Raw genomic sequence first — 24,345 nt, 5'->3', positions numbered from 1 at the left:
ATTAAAGTATGATATGTACCCTGTATAGTTTCAAACTGATTAACTGCTAAATTGTGCTAGAATTACACAGCAGCCAGCTGGCTGTGAACTGTGTAGACCAAACTGTCAAGGACATGGGCAGAGCAAGATATGACTGCACAGCTGCTTTCTCCGGGACTCTCGATGTTTTATGCCAGAAGTGTATCTATTTGACCTAGAACATTAATTATAGCTGAGCTTATGAAAATGCAGGAAACCACAGTGAAAACTGTTGAAATGAGAGCAAAGAATGCTACATACATTTACTCCCTTAGAAGAGAATAATTAATCAAATGTTTAGTATGTCTGTATATTAGAAAAGTATTTTAGAAGTGAATATTAATGAAATGTTTAGTTGGTCTGTATATTTTCAATGATTACTGCTGCTTAGTTCGTCTTATAAAAGTGAAAGATACAGAGTGATGGATGACGTGTTAGAGGGAGGGCATCCAGAACTTTGGTAGTTTGCCAAGAGCAGGTGTGGGGTGAAGTGAGGACAGGGGGAGTCCTGAACTTTGTTCGTAGTTGGCAGAACGCCCTGAACTTTGTACAGAGTTGGCAGAGCATGAGGACCGTTGGCAATTTGCCACAATGACGTTGTGGGAGGAGCTTTGGGAGGAGTTACGATAAGAGCAGTGCGGGTGATTTGCCAGAATGAGGTTTGAGGAGTAGTTGTAGGTGGAGTAACTGTGTATAAAATGGGTGTAAAAATGACAGTCGGGGTTCAGTTCTGGAGAGCTGATCCGGCTTTATGCACGTGCGCTAATAAAGTCTGATTTTCCTGAAGATCTTGCTGCCATGGTGTCGTCTTCCCTCACAAAGATGTTTTTCGACAAATTGAAGATTTGGACTCTGTCGTTTCCTAGACACGACAAAACATAGTCTGCTCAGATCCAAGCAAATGCATCACCCGGGAAGACACCAGCATCTGGTGATGTCTATCAGTCAGTCATTGATTGCAAAGGATTTGCAATTAAACATTGAATATGATTACTTTATTTCAGTTTATGTTAATTTGTCAAATTACTTTTCGTCTTTAAGCTTTTTTTGGTTTGTTTTTATGATTTTTTCATTTATTGCCATTCACGCACTTGAATCATATATATGCCACCTACTCCCTCACAGCAGCTTAACAGTGGACTCTTTAATCATAGTTGGCTAGTGACAGAGCCAACAAACTAGCAATGGCTAGCTAGTTTGTTAACCCATATAGAGAACAAGGACACTTTTAATAGTACTCTTAATAAGACCAAGGTCATAGCCAAAGGGACAAAATTGGACAAAGGATTGGACAAATCAAATAGATAAAATGTTCATCTGCAAGGACAAGCTTTGTTTATTATATGATATCGAATAATAACCAGAATTTACCTGTAGATGTTTTTATTAACATAACGTACCATCTTGGCAGTTGTGATGGACAAGACAGACAGATAATATGGGACGATGTATAAAATACAAAACTATTCAAAATTAAAATGTATCTATACATTAACATACATACATTCAAAATGCAAAAATAAAGAATATTGAACCCCTTAACATAAGAACAATTCTCAGCTTATCAGTAGAATTAATTTCTCGTTAAATGTGACCCACTGGCACTTAAGACACCCTTCTCTTTGCAGAGTTAATAGCTTGTATCCCAAAAACATTTCCATTTTCAGTGCATTGTTCCAGCAAGTTCCATTTCCAGTTGTACTTCCTTCATTAGTGAAGCCCAAAGGCTTTATAACGAACCACTCTTAGTTTTTGAGATCTTGCTGCCTTTGTGGCACAATGTATTGAGTTCAGAACAATAACAAAAATACAAGTCGGAAAAGGATTTGGATGCATTAAACATTTGTTGGTCCTTCAAGGTGTGAGGTATCCAGGAGGCCTATCGCTCAGATTTGACCTTGTAGCGCAGGACCAGGTAAGTGGCCAATCGCAGAATGAAGAAGAAAATACCCAGCACAATAAAGTCCATGTAGAGCTTAGCATCCTCCACATCCAGCAATTGGAGAACTTCCTCTGGCTTCTGGAATTTGCACACCTTCCCTGGACACTCCAGCTCTGTGCGGTTCATTCCATAGATAGAGAGGATCACTCCCTCAAAACCATACCTATGGAAGAGGAAGCATAGCTGAAGACCAAACTGGAAACACATTTCTCAAGGCACATTTTTTACTATGAGATATTCATCTGAGAATGACTCATTTTCTTGATTTGTAATTTTACACCAAAGCATTTTATAGTTCATGTTTTTATTTTCTGGAACTGTCCTTGGAACAAACGCACTGTGCACTATACCTACACATGTGCCAAATAAGTATTTTTAATTTGAAATGGTTAATTGTGAAAGTAAAAAATTGTCCTTTACAAGTTCAACACAGTGAAGATGTGCATATGCTCTCCTCCAAAGCACTTCATACATAGCTGACACAGGCAGACTGCAGGAGCCTGATCAATTATACAAGGCTACTGGTCGTATACTGGACCATGGGGGGAAAGCACTACACTGGACCACATTCTCTAAGCAGGATCAGCCACCCAGCAGCCTATTTTAATTCAAATGGTGAAGTATGTGTTCCTACATTAAAAACAAACAAACATGGGTGTACTTTGGAGCAAGGGCTGGCACATTTTGCAGATACATCTCTTCCCCAAGCACAGTTAACACAGACAGCATTTCACTTCAACTCTGGTTATTCAGGTTTAATTTACATTACATTTACATTTTTGTCATTTAGCAGACGCTTTTAATCCAAAGCGACTTACAAGTGCATAGGTTCTTCCACAAGTTAAAGCATCACATCCATAACTAGTAAAATACACATGAAGTGTTGTTCAAAACATATAGTCATCATTAGTGCAATTCTTTTATTTTATTTTTTTATTTTGGGGGTTAGACAAGAGGGATAGGGATATCAGAAAGGGGGGCGGGGGAAATCAGGAGGGAGGACTAAGTTTCCCTATAGTGTCAAATACATAGTTCATATCTCTGCGGCTTTCGTGCTGGTGTGTTTATGATGTTTCACTGGGAGACATACCTGACATAAGACAGGTAGGAGCTCCATTGTAGATATTTAGGAATGGTGTCGAAATTGACAAAGAACCCAGAGAATAGTAGGACAGGAATAGCAGTTACAGGGCCAACAAACGTGGCTACCTGTGCAAACCAAGAGGAAAGGCACTGACATCTGACACAAAAAGACACAAAAAGCACTGTACTGTTTTTAGTGTAATATCTCCATTTGTATACTGGAATCAGGCTAGAATTAGAACAGTGTATCTAACCACTTCATCAACTTGGTTCTTGTGCAACGTAAAGGTTACAGATCGCAGGTATGCATTAGGAGTATGGTAGTTACATTTTCTTATTGTATGTGTCATTGCTTGACATGATATACACATTCTGAGATGGTAATGCTGGTCGTTTATATAATTATTGAACAATGTGCAAGTTAATCAAATTATATCAGCTCTCTGTATATATGATACACATGTGTATGCAGTTTTCAGAATGACATGTTATATTCTGATGTATCTTATACCTTTCCATTTAAAAGAATATCTGGAAAGTAAAATAATGGGATAAAATACAGATGAATAATTAGTACCTGCAGGGAGGTGGCTGCAGCCCCAACCAGGAGCCCCAGGGATTGTGCCACGAGGGCGATGCAGGTGGACAGGGCCACGAACAGCAGGTAGCGGATGGCCTCTGGAGGCTGCGCCGTCATCCAGTACACTATGCTGCAGTACATGACCGGACACAGGACCTGCAGAGGAGACACAGTACCGTACATGTCCACCAGGGGGGTCTTAAGCCACCAAAGGCTGAGGCCCAGGCATCTGTAGCTATTGTTAGGATACCTTGCGCTGAACACATCATTAATTTGAATGTTTCCAACACCCACTTTTATTTTGTAATAATAATTTTGAATATTAGACGCACAGAATGTGTTGACTGTGCTACAAAGTGAAACGAAGTGTGAACTATTCCAAAACATTTGGAAGCAGATTTGCAACTGATGTTTATAAATCACGCTTTTTTTATGTCGCTAAATGTATGTTGGCGTAATTAGAATGCACAAAACTCGATGTGACCCTTCATGTTGTTATTATTAGGGGTTGGGAGGGTGCTAAATAGGCAGGAGAGAAAAGAACCCCAGGGGAAGTTCATGGTTGGTCATACCATTCTAAATTGCTATTATTAGGGTTATTGGCTTTACCTGTGACTCAAATACACATACAGTATTGTACAAAAAGTTAATAATAATAAATGGATGGATAATGTAAATTGTTATTTGTACAACAACTGCTATTTGACAACAACTGTTATTTGTCTAAGAGGACAGACCTAGGATTCTTTTCACTTTCACAAGTCACACGGTAAATATTTATAAAATGAGGTCCAGAATACCACCAGTCGTCACCACTGCCCTTTCCTGTGCTGTTACCAAACAGATTCATGCCCAGTCCATGCAGGTGGAGACCCACTCACCTGGAATGGAATGTCAGCCATTGTTTTGGCAAGATAGTAGGCCTTCAGGCTGTACCAGTAGTTTAGATGTTCTCTTAGAAACACTGACATCTCCAGAGGAACTTTGGGGCATTGAACAAAACAAAACAGAAACATCATTATATGAAAAACATATACACTGAGAATTTACTAAAATTTCAATTAAATATGGAACTACCCAAGGGCCCAGATGTTTACGCCGCCCAACCCCCCCTCAGCAACCCAGCCAGTCCTCCTTCACACTTACATGTAAGCACGGTAGGCATCAGAGCAGCAAACATGATGAACAGCATGGAGAAGAAGAGGAAGCCGGTGTTGTTGAAGACTTTGCTGGCATCATTGCCAATGTTGAGGTAAAGCAGGCCAATCAGGACACCAATAGAGATGTGTGACATCACTCTGAGATGTGTCAACACCTGGAAGGAGACAAGAATGTCAAATGATTAATACATACATTCATACACTTAAAAAAAAACTGTGTTATTATTGTCATTATTATTATTACTACTTTTAATTTTGTAGCTATTATGAATACATTTCCTAATCCATTCATCCAGATCTTTCACTAAATCAATACTAGTACTACAGAATTAATATCAGTTATGATTCTTTTAAGAAAAAGATCTATGATGATCATTAATATTTACATCCACAATAATGCAATTGGTGAGAATTCACAAAAGGAATGTGTATTTCCATGGCATACCGAATCTCTGCATATTGCGATGAATGTCCTTTTGAAGAGAATGCAAAACTGTGTCAAGGAGCTTGTTGCAAATGTGCGCTTTTCCATTTGTCCAGGTTCCTGTGCAGACAAAAAAAGCATCAGCTGATAGAGGTGACTTGTGTGTGCGTATGTGGGTGTGCGTGTGTATGTGCGTGTGTATGTGTGCGTGTGTGTGTGCGTGTGCGTGCATGTCTGTGTGTGTGTGTGCATGCGTGTGTGTGCATGTGTTTTTGTGTGTGTACGCACACATGCGCAGACAATGTCTGTGTGTCTGTGTGTGTGTGCGTGTCTGTCTGTGTGTGTGTGTGTGTGTGTGTGAGACTCACACTGAGGTTGTGAGATGTGCAGTTTGGGGAAGCAAGCTTAAGTTTATCACAGGAGGGCTTTTCCTCCACAGGACACTTTCCCTCCTGCACTGCTTCAAAAAGAACAGGGTTCAGGTCTCCATATTCCCCCGATGCTACTTCAATAACTGCACCAGACACAAACAGGGACAAATCAATACGCATACATGCATCGAAAAATACATACATTACATTGTACATACATTCATCATTTAATTCATTGAAAGTTCAAATCGGTAGATGCAGTCTACATTTATTACCTATGTCTCTTCCAGGCAGAAGAAAATAGAAACATATTGCAGTGGCTCTCCTCTGGCCTCAAATAAAGCACTTGATTAGTTGCTGCAGGTGGGCTTAGAACACATCAAATATCTGGATCTGACCGGGGGTCCCCATGGAAAGGTTTGGGAAACACTAATATAATGTTACTGTATATCAGACCTGGGTCAATTATGCCATTGTTTTGGATTCTAATACTTTTCCATGCTCAGGCTTGTCTGGTGTATTGGAACCTATACGATATAAAAGAGCAGACCCCACCTTCTGGTCCGCTTGGTTGGCTCAATTGCACCAGGCAAGATCAATCGAGAACAGAAAAGTATTTGAATCCAAAACAATGATATATTTGACCCAGGTCTGTATATGCTTTATCTACAGTTTATGGTTAATTGGAATCACATCGTTCAATGGTTATCTTGCATGGGGTGTGGCCACTCACTGAAATCCGCAGGGTTGTGGTAGGTGGGACAGTGCAGACCCAGGTCCTTTAGGTAAGGGATGAGGTGAGGCACCTTCCCTTTGTATATGCACTGGCCCTGGCTCAGGATGTATAGCTGGGGAGACAAGTGGCCTCAGGTGTTACACCAGCAGATGGTTTAAAGCCATATGCTCAGCCATTAGTCATTTCAATGAACATTAAATTATTTTTCAAATAAATCTTTTTGTAATTAAGTGCTCCTTGATAGTCTACTGTAATGCCTTCAAATCAACCGTTGTTTCATCTTATATTAATGCAATAGATATATATTTATGGTGATAAAAAAATGGTATAATCATTTGGAACCACAGAGTATTTTAGACACCTTGTCAAATATCTCAGAGAGCTGGTCGCTGGGTTAGAGGTTGGGTTAGGCATCTTATCAAACATCCCAAAGAGCTGGTCGCTGGGTTAGAGGTTGGGTTAGGCACCTTATCAAACACCTCAAAGAGCTGGTCGCTGGGTTAGAGGTAGGGTTAGGCACCTTATCAAACATCTCAAAGAGCTGGTCGCAGGGTTAGAGGTTGGGTTAGGCACCTTATCAAACACCTCAAAGAGCTGGTCGCTGGGTTAGAGGTAGAGTTAGGCACCTTATCAAACATCTCAAAGAGCTTGGCGCTGGGTTGGTGGATGGTGCAGATGATGGTCCGGCCACCCAGTGCCAGAGACTTCATGAGTGACACCACCTGGAAGCAGGAGGCACTGTCGAGGCCACTGCCATGCCCAGGAGAGACAGAGGGGGAGCAGTTACACAAGATTAAATAATAACAACAATAAGAAATATAACCGCAGGCGGTAATTAGCGCAATTCTGAAGCTGAAAAGACACATATTGCATGAAATGTAAAAAACATTCTGTCAACATTTTCTTTGATAATTATTGATTTTCAGACTTCACAAATTCTTTCAAGCCCAATTTCGTGAAGATGGGCCAAAAATCCAGAGACTAGTTCCCGAAAATAGGTTTTGCAAAAAAAATCTAAATGGCAGAAAATCTAAATAGCTACCTATGTTGGTTTAACTGAAGGAGATACATCTAATTATGTTTGTTATATAATTTGCCATTAACCAGAGTCTATGATACACTCTTTGCAAACCAGCTTGTTTGCTATAGAGCCCCCTAAATTGATTCCCAATTTTACAAAGGAGTACCAAATCCATTAGTCAATATATCCACCAAGTTTCATGATGACCGGCCATTGCTAAGCCTGTCAAATGGTTCAGGAGTTAGGGCTAAAACGTAAATGGCTGCGTTACAGTGCCACCATCTGACCATCAGGTGTAACTGTGATAACCTGAGTAGTGGGGGAAGATAGTAATATATCTGCAGAGTTTCATACCGCTAGCACCTATAGTTTTGCTGCCCATTCCAGTTTAGGGAAGAATAATAATATAAAAAAAAAAATTGAAAAAAATGAATTTGAATAAAAACAATATAAATAGGGCTATTATATACAGTATATACAGTGTAAATGACTCTGATATACAGTGTAAAACAGTGGATAGTTAGATATTGTTAAACCCTCACCAGAAAAAACACACTCGTAAGCACATAAGCTTGATAAGATCTCAACTGGATAGGGAAAGCATTAGAAAGATAGAGAGAGGAGGATTCGGTTAAGGTACATTGCATATGACCTTATTTGGCTCGGGGTAAGAGTGCAACAGTGTTTTACTGTGGTGAGGTACTCACATTTAGTAAAAAAAATAAAAGCCCATAAATTATTCAAAATTAATGAATGGATTGGAACTGCACAAGGTCAGGGCAATCTCACCTGGTGGGCTCATCAAAGAACATGACAGGGGGGTTATTAACAAGCTCCAGGGCGATGGCCAGGCGCTTACACTGTCCACCCGACAGGCAGATGGTGCGAGTGTGGGCACATTCCTGCAGCCCCAGGGCAATTAGGATTTCATTCACCTGGTAGAGTCAGACAGGTATGCAAACAGGTTTCCTTTATTCGGGAGCAGAGAGAGGGTGTGTAATAAACTGACCAATTAACTACCTGAAAACATTTGACTGCTTAGCTTTTGTGAGTGAACACCTATGAGACAGGCATGCTCATAATTTTGCTGTTAGCCGCAGTTTAGACTACTGTACACTGCTATACTCTAGATTCCCACCAACTCACCAACTCCTTTTTCACATCAGAATTTTCATTGAGCTTCAAGTTGGCAGAGACCTGAATTGTAGAGAGAAACAGAGTTATTGTCAAAGTGGTGCAGCAAGACAAACTGACCCAAATTATGGTAGAGAGAAAAATTAATATAAATTCCTTTAAGTACACACGACTAAGCAAAGTTAAAAGAAAGCTAGGTTATTCTTTCAACGACTGGACAAAAGTTTTTGGCAGTAATCATAATACTGATGCATATACATCTACTGAACAGTAGAGGGCAGTCGGCCACACTCTGGGTAACCCAGAATCTCATCACCCTGACAGGAGTAATTTAGTGCAGTGTTGCAGGGTCAGATGCAGAGCTAGGGCTGTTAGATTTATATTCAAAATTCAAATAATTGTCTATAAGGAAAAAATATATGTTGTTATGATAAACATTCAAATATGTATTCTTTTATCATATGCTAATTCAGGCTGCCAAACTAATACAATAACAATTTCCATGAAAATGTAGTCTATTTTGTTCCATAGGTCATTCTTTAATAATCATTTAAAAATGTAATACACAAAATGCATGATCTACACTGTTTATATATTTTGACATGATAGCCTAGCTCTTTGTTTACTCATCTTTCTTTGCCTCTCTGCCTTTCTTCCGCCCCCTTGTGGACATATTACACATTACAGGAGGAGCATAAAATTGTCCTATACATTTTATGACAATTAAATAATAATGAAAAATTTGCTACATAGGCCTATTTAAATGTAATTGAATAACTTAAATTTTGGAATACTATATTCAAATGTAATATTTTGGTCCAGTTGACAGCCCGGCACAGCACATGCATGAGTGCTTGTGCTTTTAGCCTCTTTGTCCTGTGGAGAAATGATCTTTACATCAAAATGATGCTGACTGCTAAAATAAAGCAGAATCAGTGTCTGTAACCTCACCATCATGGCCTCCTGTGTAGTGAGGTGTGGCAGCAGCATGTCGTCCTGCATGATGTAGCAGGACATCTTGCGGAAAGTCCGCAGGTCTCGTGGCTTCCCATTCACTAAAATCTGTCCCTTCATTCCAGTTTCCCTGTAAAAGAGAGAGTGGGCTGATCTGAACACTTCCCCATTCTAATATCTTACTTGCAAATAACATTTATACAATACTGTATGTTTACACAATATTATAATTATTGCTACAGTGCACTAAAACTGAATGCTACGTAGAGCAGCTTCTCAGATGTGTAATGACGCAGTGACAGATAATGTGGCCTCACCTATAGCCAGCAAGGATGTTCATCAAGGTTGACTTTCCTGCCCCTGAGGGTCCCATAATTCCAATCAGCTCCCGGCTGCAGAACCTTCCAGAAAGGCATTTAAGCAACGCCTTGTAACCTATAGCATGAGAGAACATCAAAACTATTAGGGTCATACAATACACATATTAGCATGCTGAACATACATTAACACACAGTACTACCCAAAAAAGTATTAACAATTGGAGGTACAGTTCCAGCCAACTTGCTCATTGACCTAACATAATGCTGGTTAAACTTTCAAATCACAACCAATCAGATTGTAGGAAACTAATTTGAACTAGAACAGGGCTGATTACTATGGAGATTACTGATTACTATGGAGAACAGGGCCAATTACTACTGAGATTAGGGATTGCTATGGCAAACAGGGCCAGTTACTATGGCGAGTACAGATTACTATGGAGAACAGGGCCAGTTACTATGGCAAGTACAGATTACTATGAGAACAAGGCCAGCTACTATGGCAAGTACAGATTACTATGGAGAACAGGGCCAGTTACTATGAAGATTACAGATTACTATGGAGAACAGGGCCAGTTACTATGAAGATTACAGATTGCTATGGAGAACAGGGCCAGTTACTATGAAGATTACTGATGAGTATGGAGAACAGGGCCAGTTACTATGAAGATTACTACTATTTAGTATGGAGAACAGGGCCAGTTACTATGAAGATTACTGATGAGTATGGAGAACTAATAAATTACTCTACCTCTCTTCCTCCAGCAGGGGCCCTCTCGGATGGTGTAGGAGAGTTCGATAAACTCCAGGTCCACTGCAGAGCGCTTGGGTAGGTGGGAGAAGTGCTGGGCGTCTGTGATGTCGTTCTCCACCTTCTTCAGCCGTGTGAGCAGTGGCACCTCCTGCCCACTCCCATTGCAGCCGGAGTCTTCCACAGAGACGCTCACAGACCCGGGGTCCTGACCCCTCTCCGCCATGCCAGTCCGCTACAACAGAGCCATATGCATTTCAACAAAACCAGTTTACACATTTTTATTTTTACCAGTGGTCAAATACATTTTAAGTGTGTGAAGTATTTCATTTGGGGTCAACTACTCTTAACATCGTTTTGAGCACATCAATATTTGATTTTGCAGTTTTTCTTGAAAATGTTATAGAAAATATCCTACACACTAATTCTAATATGGCATGAAATGACTCAAGTAATTTTAATGGCATATTAGTCCAATTGATAAGACACTTTGGTCTACAACTTGTTTTGTTTTGAGATCCCTCCCTCCGTGATATTCTTAACCTTCTTATTGTCATTTTTAAAATACTTTTACACAGTAGTCTACTGCAACACACAGTTCTCTTGTCCACTACTGTGACATATACGTTAGAATAAGGCCTGGGTTTCATTTTCCTTTCTCCATTTATTGGATGGATCACAGCAGAGATGATTTAGCAAATTAATTTTCACATAAATGTTTTTCACTTTCAGTTTCTGTTACTTTCAGTTAAATATCAGTAAGCTTACAGCAACTTACTGTATGTGCTAAAACACCTTGTTTCGCAGTGCCAGCACAAGCCACTTCCAGCAAAGAAGTGATGCTCAAAACCACATCTGATGACGCAATTTGTTGTTTGTTTAGATCCACCTATTTCTGGAATGTAAATCTTTCATTATTTGCAACTACAATGCAAATACTCTATCAGAACATCCCTTATATAATAACCAGACATTATACTGTATTTTCTTGTATGTTATGAATGTGTTATGTTGAGTTGAGAATCACTGGTGTCTGTTTCTACGTCTATGACCCCTGCAATCCCAGCTATAGATGAGCTAATGTGAGAGAGGAAGCCTCACATTCCTCAGAGGGTTCATATTTATACTTTATTACACACAGTGAGCAGCGCTCTCCTAGTGCTGAATGAAGTCTAAGTGCACTGAGTGCTGCAGAGTTCGATAAAGTGCATTACTGCTTGCAGCAAATCTACAGCATATTTATCGTAATAATAATTATTTTAATAATTATAATCTGACATATTTTATCTGTATTGCGAAGCACTTTTGACTGTGTTTTAAGAAGTGCTAAATAAAGTTTACACTTTACACCTATCAATAATATAACATTATAATATTACAAAGAACCCAGCAATAATCCAGTAGAAGCCTAAATCTTATAGCCCATCAGTCCAAATCACTTTGGGGCATCCTGAAATAATATGACATTTGCAAAATCACATCAAGCACAGGGTTGCCTCAGACTATACAAACACTCTTATAATACTCCTCTCTAATGAAAGTCAGACGCACCATTTATATGTTACTCATGCACTCTGTTCCATGTCAAAATGTAATTCCCTGTCAAAAACTGTGTGAGCATACACATAAGATAGAAAATATTGTGAGGTAAAACTGGAGAGTACAAAAAGAGACCATTGCATTAAATTGCTTCTTCCACAACAAGTGCCAACTTATTTAGTCTCATTTGCTTCTGAATTATTTAACACATTTTCTGCGAAATTGCAGCTCACATGTGGTTCTAATCCTGAAAAATATGACCTTTGAGCAGTAACAATGAAGCGGGATCAATATAAACCACATAAAACAGCCAATTTCACGACGAACTAGTTGTTTTTGTTTCATATAGCGCAGGCTATTAGTAATCGTGCATATAAAATGAGGCTATATTAAAATATTATCAGATTAAGATCTTTTGATTAACATGATAAAATGTTATTTATGTTCCTCAACAATCTTGATTAATTTCAAAGAACGTTTTTACTTGAAGACAAATAATAATAATAATAATAATAATAATAATAATAATAATAATAATAATAATAATATAATGAATTGGCAATAATTACCTACCTGTAGCCTATCGTGATGCACAAGCCTTCTGCTGCCTTTATAACTAAGGAAAAAAAAAAACTATTAATTCCTCTGTACGTGCCAGGCACGCAGTAGGTCGCAAATGGATCCACAAAAAGGCAAAAAAGAGAAAAGAAAATATTTTGAAGACTATGGGTGAGACTGAGTGCCAGGTCCCCAACGCGCGCTGCTCATATCTACGCTTTCAGCGCGGAAGTGATGGAAAAACGGTCCTCTGCCCTTGGATCTCTGCGATTCCGAAGGGCAATATACAGTAATTACATCGAAATGAAGCTTCACTCCAGATACAACTATCACGGAATGTACAAAGAATGAAATGAGAGACTGGATCGCAAATGCTAAATTGTTTCCATCCAACCCGACTGTATCATCTAAAAAACCATGGGTCACACGTAAGAAAACAACTTATTGTTAAGAGCAATTAACGCCTTTCATATAGCAACTAACCTGAGTGTGCTTATATGTGGTGCCTTTTCAGATGTTGTTTCAAATTTTATCTTCAAATGATGTACCGCAAGACTTCATCAGTACACACGGTCGCCTTATCTGGACAGCCCCAGGCATCTATCTCACCCGCCCGTCTTGGGTCTAGGGCGTTACTGGTGGGGTTTCAGTGGCGATATGTCTGCAGGAATCTTATTCTACGGCTGTTAAAGAGCCAGTTGCTATTTACTATCTATAAACTGGTGATGTGTTTATTTTTAGGCTAAACATTGGAGGCTACTCTACAAATCGGCTATACTACTTTCTAAAACGGAATGTCAGTTATTACGACGTTTGTTAAAGACCGTTGTGGGATTAAAGGGAACCGTTCATAAATCACCCGATTCCGCAATTCATCCAGTTTACACATTTTGTTCTTGTTTTCTGAAGTAGTAAATTCCAGATATTAAAAGCCCATCATTAGCCTACCTATCTCCAGTGGGTTCCCTATAAATGTTGAGGACGAGAACTTCATGAAGCTGAAACGTTTTTACAGTGTATTTATATGCATTAATGCTTACATTTAGGGACTGAATTTACTCTGGGTTTTATTTGACCTAATAAGAAAGTCTGCATCACCAGATCAATACATGGTCCTACTAAAAAAGAAAGGGATGTTATGGCAAAGTGCCATAGCTGGTTGACAACCCTGCATTGCTGAGGGAATTGTTTAGCCTCTGCTAAACATAACTGGGCAAGTCTGAGCATGAGCGCTCTGAGGATCATCCTTTCATTTCACTGCGAGCCTCAGAGATGTCACATGCTCCATACACCTTCACCCACCGAGCAGAGCAACACCTGAGCGTCTCCCCCACACACCCAGCCTGGGCACAGCGAGCGCGATACCAAGAATGTGTGGGATTGAGACAGGATGACTGATCCGTAGACACTCGCGTCCGGACAAGCGCTGGGAAAACAATGCTTTGCCTGTCTGGAACCTTGGGGTGGCTCTGTCAGGAGATGCTAGTGTTACTTTGGATATTACTTTCACGCAAGCATCCTTGTCATAATTAAAGTATGCTGATGCAAATTCGAGACTGTCGAATGAAACACATGTGTATGCAGTATGCGTTCACATGTAGGGGGTTGTCTTCTCCCTACAGCAGAGTGAAGTTGGCAGGGTCACGCGAGTCAGGTGAGGCCATGGCTATCAGAGTGAAGCACTTAATTCTACTGAATTTTAACAATATCAATAAAGACTGAATTCTAGCAGAATGTGTTACCGAATGTGGATAGGTGATCATAAGTAGGTGATCAATTTGAAAATATGCTAGAGGAACATTTTAACGACAATTGAATGTGTCATTCTCAAAATAAAATGGAATTGAAGATAGTACATTTCATGGTTTTCTGCGAGTCCTGGCTTGCCTGAGCTCACTGTTGGTTGAGTGCAGGGGTGGCTGTGTTTTGTCCTGCTCTAGCCCAGCCCTAATTAAACCCTAGCCAGTGGCAGGGAATGCAGAGTGGGTAATAAAGCTCATATAACCCCCAAGGGGGGAGAGGGCCTGCCTTTCCATTTATTTACATACTAGACCTTTAGATATGGAAATCACACTATCTTTTGACTCAACATGTTGATGCTGTATTTGTTTGTACATTAAATACATACAATGCAGGATTTCTTTCCTTGATTCAATTTGTGTTTACCATCAAAATGACTCCGACATTCTCAACCCTGCCTACATCCCCAATATGATGGAAGCTCACTTATTACTGAGACTCAAGATATTTTGCCCTGGCTAGCTATGTCGGGTAGCACTGTAACATCGTGTTGCAGACTGCTGGAATCACATCACTTTAAAAAAAATGCATGGAATAGCTGCATTCATGCCAGTCAAGCAGTGAAAAGTATGCTGAAATGCTCTGATAGCAAAAACCATCAACACACATGCTCAGTCATTACTATGATTGACTGGCAAAACTACTTTACATCTGCCCAATACCTTGCAGAATGACCTCTATTTGTCATTCTAATTGACTCTGTTTGGGACGCTTCTGGGCGTCGCCCTTTTTTTCTTACTGCATCTGGGTTTACTGTAGGTCAAAGTCTCGAGGTTACTCACGTTCAGCAGTGCATCAGCTGTGCGCATAAACATAATCATTAGTACTGGTTGTTATGTCAGCCTGTCTGTTCCATACAGTCATTGTCAGGCTGTATTAAAATAATCTTTCTTTGTCATCTTGTGATTGCAAAGATACATTTCCCACCCATTCTGAATTATTAGAATGATATATATTATGAATAATCATATAAATGTCACAGAATGTATTATTTAGCATTCGGAAAGAATCCTTAAAAATATATTAATGACCAAATATTGCTCTCCAAAAGCTCCAAAGTTACATATTAAAAGGGCATTGCAAATGAAGACTTATCTGTGAAAGGAAAAGGTCTAACTAACACAGTAGGCTGTATTATAACCTCTTAACATATTGTAATGTGAAATTAAAGCATGAAGTGGGTCACACTGACATGTGCCATCCTTATTGCTGCAGTTGTGGGAGCAGCAGAGACAGCGAGCTGCATGTGACTCGGGATGGAGACATATATTCTTTTGAACCAGAACGTTTGGGAGAAATGGCTTCACAGGGGTTTCTGATTGGTTAGGTGAGTTCAATTAGTGCTGGTATAAAATATAGAAAGTGTTGTAATTTCTACATGGTGAAATCAAAGTACATATAAAAATACCATGTCATGAATTTGAGAATGTGCACTTTAATCACATAATGTGTTTGATTACAAATGTAAGTCAAAGTATAGAGCCAAATCAAGAAAAAAATATGTCCCAAGACATATGGAGTTGACTGAATGTTGGCTTAATCAGAGAGAGATCACTGGATTGTTTTAGGCAGGGACCAGATAACCGGATATGCATTACTTGTGTTAGCCATGCTGTGAAATCATACAGGACTCAACAAGACGTGAGACGTGGTCAGTGGAGAGAGCAGGTTGGGGTCACCAGTGCTAGCCCCACAAACATGGCACCTGAGGCTCACTGTGGGCTTTCTGTGGGCAGGTATGCTTACAGTAAGCTGGCCAAAGTGGGCAGTGATTTTGTTACTCCCATTCAAACTGCCTCCAGGGGAAAAAGGCTGTTCTATCCTTAATGCAGTTGGACCTGTGTTTTTCTCATTTATTGGGAGGATTTTCTTGCAATGGATGGAAAATTAGGAATCTTTCTGCTTTAGACCAGTTGTGGACAGATAGATGGACAGGTGCAAAGAGTGCATGGTGTTCATGCCTCCACCAGGGGGAGCTACAATATCCCATCCGTCTCCCTGGCCAACAATTTGGGATGTCCTATTTTATGTCCAGGAAATGAGCACTTATTGCTGCAACCACTGCTTTCTGGGAGAGCGCATAATCAATATTTACTTATTTACAAATGTGATTGGATCAGCATGTTTACAATGTACACAATGTACAGCAAAGATTAGTCTATCTGTCAGACTGCTGGTTAGGTTTGTGCGTAGATTGGCCTGAAGCAATAATAATAATGTATAAAAGGGAAGACATCCATATTCCTCTGATCCTCCCTGATCATTAATTAAGTATGCATGGGTCAGGAGAAGGGATGTCTGTGTTCAGGTGGGCCTGAACTGCAAGTTGGCACTGAAGTCTTACATCTAGGTTGGCATCTAGCATTCAGCAATTCAACCTTTTTTCGATCCTTGGCACATTCTTGGAAATAACTTGGGAAGAACAAGCTATGGTTTGATATGTTCTTTCATTAATTTTCTGTGACAGCAACTTGTCTATATGTGTAACATCCATTTTGTTAAGTTAACTGAACCGCCATCTTTAGAGCAGACATTATATACTTTATTATATACTAAATTGTATAACGCTTTTGTAATGAAATGTGTTTCCCAGGTCGGTGGGAGGCAGAGGTTCTATCTGTAACATCCATTTTGTTAAGTTAACTGAACCGCCATCTTTAGAGCACACATTATATACTTTATTATATACTAAATTATATAAATCTCTTCATTTTAATCTGCTTGTCAGTTGTACATTTTGATAAGGGTTGATCCAACAGGGTGTTCTGAATCTACATTCACACATTTTATTTCTTCAGGATATTTTTTTTTACCAGTCAGCTACATTGCCTGTTGCTATCCCAATAATGGTGGAATATGTTCTACAGTGATTCTACTGTATAACGCTTTTGTAATGAAATGTGTTTCCCGGGTCGGTGGGAGGCAGAGGTTCTATATCTGTAACATCCATTTTGTTAAGTTAACTGAACCGCCATCTTTAGAGCAGACATTATATACTTTATTATATACTAAATTATATAAATCTCTTCATTTTAATCTGCTTGTCAGTTGTACATTTTGATAAGGGTTGATCCAACAGGGTGTTCTGCCTAGCATTTGGTGATTTGATGATAATAATGAAGAAATTAAATCAAATAAATAAATGTTACATGTTGGATAAGTGGGGCGGCACGGATGGTGCAGTGGGTAGCACTGCCGCCTCACAGCAAGGAGGTCCTGGGTTCGAATCCCCGTCGGCCGGGGCCTCTCTGTGCGGAGTTTGCATGTTCTCCCCGTGTCTGCGTGGGTTTCCTCCGGGTGCTCCGGTTTCCTCCCACAGTCCAAAGACATGCACGTTAGGCTGATTGGAAAGTCTAAATTGCCCATAGGTATGAGTGTGTGAGTGAGTGGTGTGTGTGCCCTGTGATGGACTGGCGACCTGTCCAGGGTGTATTCCTGCCTTTCGCCCAATGTATGCTGGGATAGGCTCCAGCCCCCCTGCGACCCTGTTCAGGATAAGCGGGTTAAGATAATGGATGGATGGATGGATGGATGTTGGATAAGTGAGGTGTTTTAACTGCCACACACACACACACACACACACACACACACACACACACACATACCCAGCCAGAAAAATAATTAGTGCCCTCTTTTGGACAGCAGCAGTCACTGCTGACAGACTGAGATAATCACTTTCCCCTGCCAGACAGAGACTCACTTGCCCTAATTAGAGGTAATTGAAGCACATCACATGCCGAGAGGAGATCACAGGTGTGACTGTGAGCCCATGTCAGTGACCAGGCTCTTAATTCCCCTCATCTTCACAGGTTTATGACCAGAGAAGACCCCAACTATGGCCCCTTGCTAGTGAGCGTGAATGGGATGGCAGGCGCTGACACACCCCACACGTACTGGGAGCTCCTGGGTCAGACCGAGGATGGTAACACATTAGTCACCTCCAAGTCTCTCCCTGACCTGGGCATAGAGGTTTCTTTACTGAAGGCCTTAAATATATTTATTAACACAGAAAAGTGTAATCAAGAGAAGTGTTGATTGATTTATCCTATCAGTATACAAGACATTGTAAAATAACACACCAATGGAATAAGGGATCTATCATACTTTGGCTGACTTGAAATTAAATTAAACATTAAAGAAACTTTATAATCCAAAGTGTGTTGAGTGATATTTAAGTCATAGACTTTGGATTACAGAGGAGATAGACTGATGTTTTCTCCCTTTTGCAGGTGTTCCAGAACCGGTGAACAAGTCATCCTGAATTTCACCAAATGGCGACATTTTAAAAATCTAATAAAATTGAATGAAAAACACAAAAGTATCTGTGTTTGAGGAAGGTACAACCATGAATCTAACAGACCTGTGCCTTTCTCCACCCCGATGGCTGCAACTGAGAAACAATGGGGTTGGTTATTACAGACTGAGAAACACTGGGCTCGGTTATTAAAGCACTGAGAAACACTGGGCTTGGTTATTAAAGCACTGAGAAACACTGGGCTTGGTTATTAAAGCCTGAGAAACACTGGGCTTGGTTATTAAAGCACTTAGAAACACTGGGCTTGGTTATTAAAGCACTGAGAAACACTGGGTTTGGTTATTAAAGCCTGAGATACACTGGGCATGGCTATTTCAGCCCTGAGAAAATCACGCTGCTTGGTGTTTGTGGTGATGCTGATGATTTTCAAACCTGAAAAAAAAAAAGGTTTTTTTTTTCTTCAGGTTTGATGAATACCACCTGTCTGTGAAAGTTCTACACCTTGCAGACTGCACCATATGCCTAATACATTTTAATGGCTTATTTTAATGTACCATTTGTCTTTAATCTGGTATTTATTCAGTAAAACTTGATTATACTATGATTGTACCATGCACATAGAAAAACATTTACAAAGAGCCTTTTCATTCTATTCTGAGAGATGGTTGTCTCAGGTTTAAATTAATATCAGATAATCAAGCAGTATATGCAACTCATGGTCCAGGTCTGTGTTTCAATTGCCACATTATAACTGCAGTACAGAAGAGAAATATAAAGAAAGGTTCACCAATAAACTGCCAGTCATTTCCTCAGCAACGAGGAAATGACTGCCAGCTTATTGGTGAACCTTTCTTTATATTTCTCTTCTGTACTGCAGTCATAATGTGGCACTTTAGTGTTCATGTCCTTCACACATGCATACCTTGCATACACATTGTAAACAGACATGTGTGGCTCTTAAGCCCTCACAGAGCAGCTAATCTGCTTAGAGTATGACTGACCCTTCTAGCAGGGCACCTGACCCCCCCTCCAACAAGGAGAAGGAGCCAGCATTGCAGACCAGAACTATTACCCTTTCTGCAAAACCGTATACAATAGCAAAGCCAGAGAAACATAAGATAGGCTTGTTGCCAGACATTCATAGATTGCACATACGTAGTGATTTCATTTTACAAAAATAACACAATTCTCATAGAAATATTCAAATAAAACCTGGCCAAATGGAAAAAAATAAAATAAAGATACAATTATGAATCCCTAGATTGGATTTAATTTAACAGCTCCTCTAGGTGCCTCGCCTCCTCTCGGTAAACCTGCAGGATGCTATGCATGTTAAAACGATTAGCAAACGTAGGGCTTAGTGTAAGCAGCACCATGTTGCCTTCCACAATCTACTTTTCATCAATTACTGCAGCTGCTCTGGGACCAAAAACCTTTACTGGGAAATACTTCCAAGAAGAAACTCTTGCTGTGTTCATTGGAGTATTGTTGGGGGGAAGGAGAGGATACAGGCAACTTCCTAGATATCTTTGACATTGGTGAAATAATTTAGCACATTAAATTCCACTGAAAGTACTGATGGGATTAGAAGAAGCTTTGTGACAGTGCGTGATAGAATGGCATATGTCTAAGAGTCATGGTGTTGTTAGCATGGTCTTTTGGTCTGAAGCTAAAGACGGTACTGGGATGATAATTCACAAGGCATATTTTGCCACCCAAGGATAACAGCTGAAGTGGAAAAGAAGAAATTCAGACAGTGAGGTTGGACAGGTGAGAGCAGAGGACACATTTGCCCTGGGTGGGAAAAAGATACTATATTTTATGTTCTCTTGTTGCACAGAGAGAAACCAAACATGAGGCTGGCCACTGGCCTGCTTCTGCTGGCATCAGCCCTTGCAGTGATCACACCCACACCTGTACAGCAGGTGGAGGAGCAAGATGAGTTCCCAACCACACCTCTGCAAGAGGTGGAGGAAGCGGTGTTCACACCCACACCTGCTCTAGAGAAAGAAGAAAGCACTGGTAAGGCAAACTATGAATCTACATTCACACATTTTATTTCTTCAGGATATTTTTTTTACCAGTCAGCTACATTGCCTGTTGCTATCCAAATAATGGTGGAATATGTTCTACAGTGATTCTACTGTATAACGCTTCTGTAATGAAATGTGTTTCCCAGGTCGGTGGGAGGCAGAGGTTGACACGTACTGGTCTGGGACACCTCCTCTCTGTCTGGGGGGTTGTGTGGGGAAACACACAGAATTAAGGCGAGATCCATGTGGGGGTTCCACCTGCTGCTGGGTGGGGTACAAGTCCCTCTGCAGAGGTAGGCCTGATGGTGTATGTGTCTCTATCACCCTGCTCTAACCCTCTCTCAAGCTTATAGTTACATGATCACTATTCACAGTGTTTGGAGCCATATTTCTAGGTTTCTACACCAGAAATGAACCGAGGAGAGAGTCCTATTCAACAGGGCATCATCAGTAACCTGTTTTACACCATACATGTTTTTAAACTGTGCTGTTCCTCCCAGCCTGCTGTGTGTCTGTAGAAGCGAGTACCCATGAGCCTTTGCATTATCTGTCATTTCTAAGCACTGTTTTGTGATACAGTGAACTGTGGGAAACCGGATGCTGACTTCAATGCCATGGTCTCCGGGAAGAGCTGGTGGGTGGGCTCTGTAGTGAGATACTCCTGTCGTCCAGGCTTCCTGCTCATAGGAAACTCATCCAGCACCTGTCAGCCCAATGGCAAATGGACCCCCAAACCCACTTGTCTCCGTGAGTACACTCTGCAGCTACAGGCCTCACTCTGCCATAGGGTACTGGGTACTATCAGGACACTGCCTGACCCTGCTTGTCTATACATACATATACTTTATGCCTAGAAACTATCAGATGTGTATTGAATTTACTAGAGAAGGATTTGCATGGCAGGTTTGTATTAGGTCATTCAAAATACCTGTCAATAGGTGTCTGTTAATATGGGATTAATATGAATTGCAATAACTTGAATTTCATAAGTGAAAAAACTGGTGCTATGTCCTCATACGTTAATAGTTTTTGTTCAAAAGTGTAATTACTGCAATCCAGACCTACTTAAGCACTTCCCCTGTCCCAACCATGCTCACTCTCCTTCCCCTGCTGAACCCACCCCAAATACCCTCCCCATCCCTGACACTATCTTCTCCCATGCCCTTTCCCCTGTAAGGTATATGCCAGCAGAAGCGCCTGGAGATTAGCGAGAGGGACATCGATGGAAACTGTTCCTCTACCTGTTCCATGAAAATCTACAATGGTTTGCCCAAGCATGGCTGTGTTAAGATTGACAACTGCCAGCCCAAGGAGCCGGGCTGGAAGCGTTGGTTCACGGCATGCGACAACTGCGTGTGTGACTGCTACGCACCCTGTAGTGAGTGTCCTACTTTAACATATCCAGCTGTTCTGAGGATGAATGCAAGGCAAAGCTCTGATATCAGTGAAAAATATATCAAAAAAGAATTTGGTTATAATTTTGCATACAATTCTTGAATTGTAGGTCACTGAATTGCAAGGTAAGATTTTATAATGTCAATGTTTATTGAATCACTCAGTTCAGGGCTCACAGTTTTGCTTTTTTTTGCCATTTTCATTTAATTTTCATATTTCTTTATCTCAGTATCTTTAGGATGAAGAAACGTACTTCAGTGGAGCACTGAAGATCCATGAAGATGCCGACGGAATATTCATTACACAACTGAAACCAAACTCATTCTTTCCACCAGAATTAATTCATTATCATCAAATGTCGCCGCAAGCTGTGAATCATAGCATATTGCTGTCCATTTCTATACTTCAGGTTTTGGTTTATTCAATTAAAATATTACTTTAATGTCTTACAGCATGATACTCATCTGGAGCATTTTTTTAGAATGGGGACATGGTAAAATTATATTAGATATGCCAGATAACATACTGTATGTATGTGAAAAATAAATAGCCTACTAATGGTTGGCATTTGGCATTTATATAGCACCTCTATCCAAAGCACTGGACAATTTATGCTTCTCATTCACCCATTCATACACGCACTCACACATTCATACACGCACTCACACACCAACGGCGAGTGGCTGCCATGCAAGGCACCAACCAGCTCATCAGGAGCAATTGGGCTTTAGGTGTCTTGCTCAGGGACACTTCGACACACCCAGGGCGGGGGATCAAACGGGCAACCCTCCGACTGCCAGATAACTGTTCTTACTGTCTGAGCCTATGTCGCCCCTACTAATACACAAAGAACACTAAAAAAGAGACGTATTTTACAGCCTACAAACAATCCAATATTCCTTTTTAAAAATGTATAATGTGTCCAGTAGAAGTGGATGTTTGCACATCCTTTTCTGACGTTACAGAATAGAATTTCCACAGAACTCTTGGTTCACTTGTGGTGTGTTCTTGAATTGCATTTGCTGTAGTTTTGTCCCCTTTGCTCTTCCGTACACGGACTATTTATAAATAAGCTGGGTATGTAGTTAGCTGTAGTTAGAATCGAACATTTTCCTTCATTCAAAGATTCCCTACATTCTGTGAAATGTTATTCAGTGTTAAATAATGTATTCTACATTTATCTCGACAAAACTGCGCACTTGTGTTTCTCTTCATTGTTAATCCCACTGAAGCTAGCAATGCTGCTCCTGCTTTGACGTTTCTAACACTGGCAGCTGTTTGAAGCTAATTCTTAGTTTAGAGCCAAGTTCGTTTGGCTGACGCCCATCTTAATATTAGGAAAACACAAAAATTGACCCAACTGCCTGCATGTGGTAAGTACAATTTATCATTTAAAATGTCGAATCCGTCGAATTCCGTTACGAATACCAGTCAGTCTGCCACTACCGAGAAAATATGAGGAGTCACAACTTAAATTCGGCAAGGTGCCGTTAACGAATATCTATTTAATGTTATAGGTATTGTGAAAAATCCTGTATCCAGATTGTAAGAACGTCATCTGATGTGGTTCAGTCATTGCTGGCTCGCACTCGTGCAACTGTCAACTATAGGGCTACACATACAGACTCCAGGCTGTACATGCTAAATAACACATAGTTAAACTCTCGCTCCGTCATGAGCGTTTTATTTACGTAGTTTTATGCTCATGTCAGCTTCTCCCTGCAGCCGCTATGTCCGTCTCCCAGATCAACCCCACCCTGTTCCTGAGTGGTGCAGATGCTGCAATGAACAAGGCGTTGATCTCTCACAGAGGCATCACCCTCATCATCAACGTTACCCCTGTTACATCCCCCGTGCACCAAGGGGTGGAATGCCGGCAAGTACCGGTCTCTGACCAACCACACGCCCGTCTCTGTGATCACTTTGAGAGTATGGCAGAATGCATCCACAACAACCAGACGGGCAGCACGCTGGTTCACTGTGCTGCGGGCATGAGCCGATCTCCCGCTTTGGTCATGGCTTACCTCATGAGGTACAAAGGGGTGACTCTACGCCAAGCCCACGACTGGGTACGCGACTGTCGGCCGTACATCCGACCCAATGCTGGATTCTGGCGCCAACTCCTGGACTACGAAAAGAAACTGTATGGCAAGAACACAGTAAAAATGACAGCCACTCCTCTAGGAGTGCTGCCGGAGGCAATGGCCTCAGAAGGGGACGCAGAGTACTGCCTCAGCTGGTGAAAGACTTGCACAGGACAGAATTTCCCAA

General features: G+C 40.7%; 3 protein-coding genes and 1 long non-coding RNA gene across 6 annotated transcripts; 3 read left to right on the top strand and 1 right to left on the bottom strand.

Moving 5' to 3' along the window:
• Positions 1–1,384: 1,384 nt before the first annotated feature.
• LOC133108673 (ATP-binding cassette sub-family G member 4-like) lies at positions 1,385–13,173 on the bottom strand. 3 transcript variants are annotated; one of them, XM_061218309.1, is made up of 16 exons: positions 13,075–13,173; positions 12,607–12,649; positions 10,495–10,729; positions 9,741–9,858; positions 9,421–9,553; positions 8,482–8,532; positions 8,125–8,270; positions 6,941–7,064; positions 6,312–6,426; positions 5,576–5,721; positions 5,229–5,327; positions 4,770–4,938; positions 4,505–4,605; positions 3,621–3,779; positions 3,051–3,169; positions 1,385–2,123 (listed from the first exon to the last, which is right to left on the bottom strand). In XM_061218309.1, exons 3-16 carry the CDS (start codon positions 10,718–10,720, stop codon positions 1,898–1,900), a joined length of 1,932 nt encoding a protein of 643 aa, XP_061074293.1. In that variant the 5' UTR covers positions 10,721–10,729; positions 12,607–12,649; positions 13,075–13,173; the 3' UTR covers positions 1,385–1,897. The 3 variants fall into 3 exon arrangements, with proteins under 3 accessions (XP_061074293.1, XP_061074295.1, XP_061074296.1); XM_061218311.1 differs by lacking the exon at positions 12,607–12,649 and having other exon boundaries at positions 13,075–13,150; XM_061218312.1 differs by having other exon boundaries at positions 1,984–2,123; positions 3,051–3,200; positions 12,607–13,112.
• Positions 12,770–18,670, top strand: LOC133108674 (uncharacterized). The gene is made up of 4 exons (XR_009704689.1): positions 12,770–13,019; positions 15,607–15,718; positions 18,201–18,313; positions 18,621–18,670. It is a non-coding gene; the product is annotated as an uncharacterized LOC133108674 (long non-coding RNA).
• Positions 18,671–19,530: 860 nt separating this feature from the next.
• Positions 19,531–22,442, top strand: si:ch211-117m20.4 (sushi, von Willebrand factor type A, EGF and pentraxin domain-containing protein 1). Its single transcript, XM_061216181.1, has 5 exons — positions 19,531–20,668; positions 20,826–20,972; positions 21,259–21,426; positions 21,857–22,057; positions 22,304–22,442. The coding sequence occupies exons 1-5, from the start codon at positions 20,500–20,502 to the stop codon at positions 22,315–22,317; spliced, it is 699 nt and encodes a 232-aa protein (XP_061072165.1). The 5' UTR covers positions 19,531–20,499; the 3' UTR covers positions 22,318–22,442.
• Positions 22,443–23,145: 703 nt separating this feature from the next.
• Positions 23,146–24,324, top strand: LOC133107893 (dual specificity protein phosphatase 18-like). Its single transcript, XM_061217180.1, has 2 exons — positions 23,146–23,447; positions 23,800–24,324. The coding sequence occupies exon 2, from the start codon at positions 23,805–23,807 to the stop codon at positions 24,315–24,317; it is 513 nt and encodes a 170-aa protein (XP_061073164.1). The 5' UTR covers positions 23,146–23,447; positions 23,800–23,804; the 3' UTR covers positions 24,318–24,324.
• The last annotated feature ends 21 nt before the right edge of the window (positions 24,325–24,345 follow it).

The sequence above is a fragment of the Conger conger genome, chromosome 13, assembly GCF_963514075.1.
Source record: "Conger conger chromosome 13, fConCon1.1, whole genome shotgun sequence".
Taxonomy (NCBI): Eukaryota; Metazoa; Chordata; class Actinopteri; order Anguilliformes; family Congridae; genus Conger; species Conger conger.
This window is presented reverse-complemented; position numbering and strand designations above follow the sequence as displayed.

Bases quoted from the DNA above. Each gene is read 5' to 3' on its own strand.
- si:ch211-117m20.4 (XM_061216181.1), top strand. From the start codon at position 20,500: ATGAGGCTGGCCACTGGCCTGCTTCTGCTGGCATCAGCCCTTGCAGTG. The intron at 20,669-20,825 runs GTAAGGCAAACT...TGTGTTTCCCAG, and splicing joins AGAGAAAGAAGAAAGCACTG to GTCGGTGGGAGGCAGAGGTT. The intron at 21,427-21,856 runs GTGAGTACACTC...TTCCCCTGTAAG, and splicing joins CCCCAAACCCACTTGTCTCC to GTATATGCCAGCAGAAGCGC.
- LOC133107893 (XM_061217180.1), top strand. From the start codon at position 23,805: ATGTCCGTCTCCCAGATCAACCCCACCCTGTTCCTGAGTGGTGCAGAT.
- LOC133108673 (XM_061218309.1), bottom strand. From the start codon at position 10,720: ATGGCGGAGAGGGGTCAGGACCCCGGGTCTGTGAGCGTCTCTGTGGAA. The intron at 6,427-6,940 runs GTGCCTAACTCT...TTGTCTCCCCAG, and splicing joins TCTTTGAGATGTTTGATAAG to CTATACATCCTGAGCCAGGG. The intron at 5,722-6,311 runs GTGAGTGGCCAC...TGTCTGGTGCAG, and splicing joins CCACAACCCTGCGGATTTCA to TTATTGAAGTAGCATCGGGG.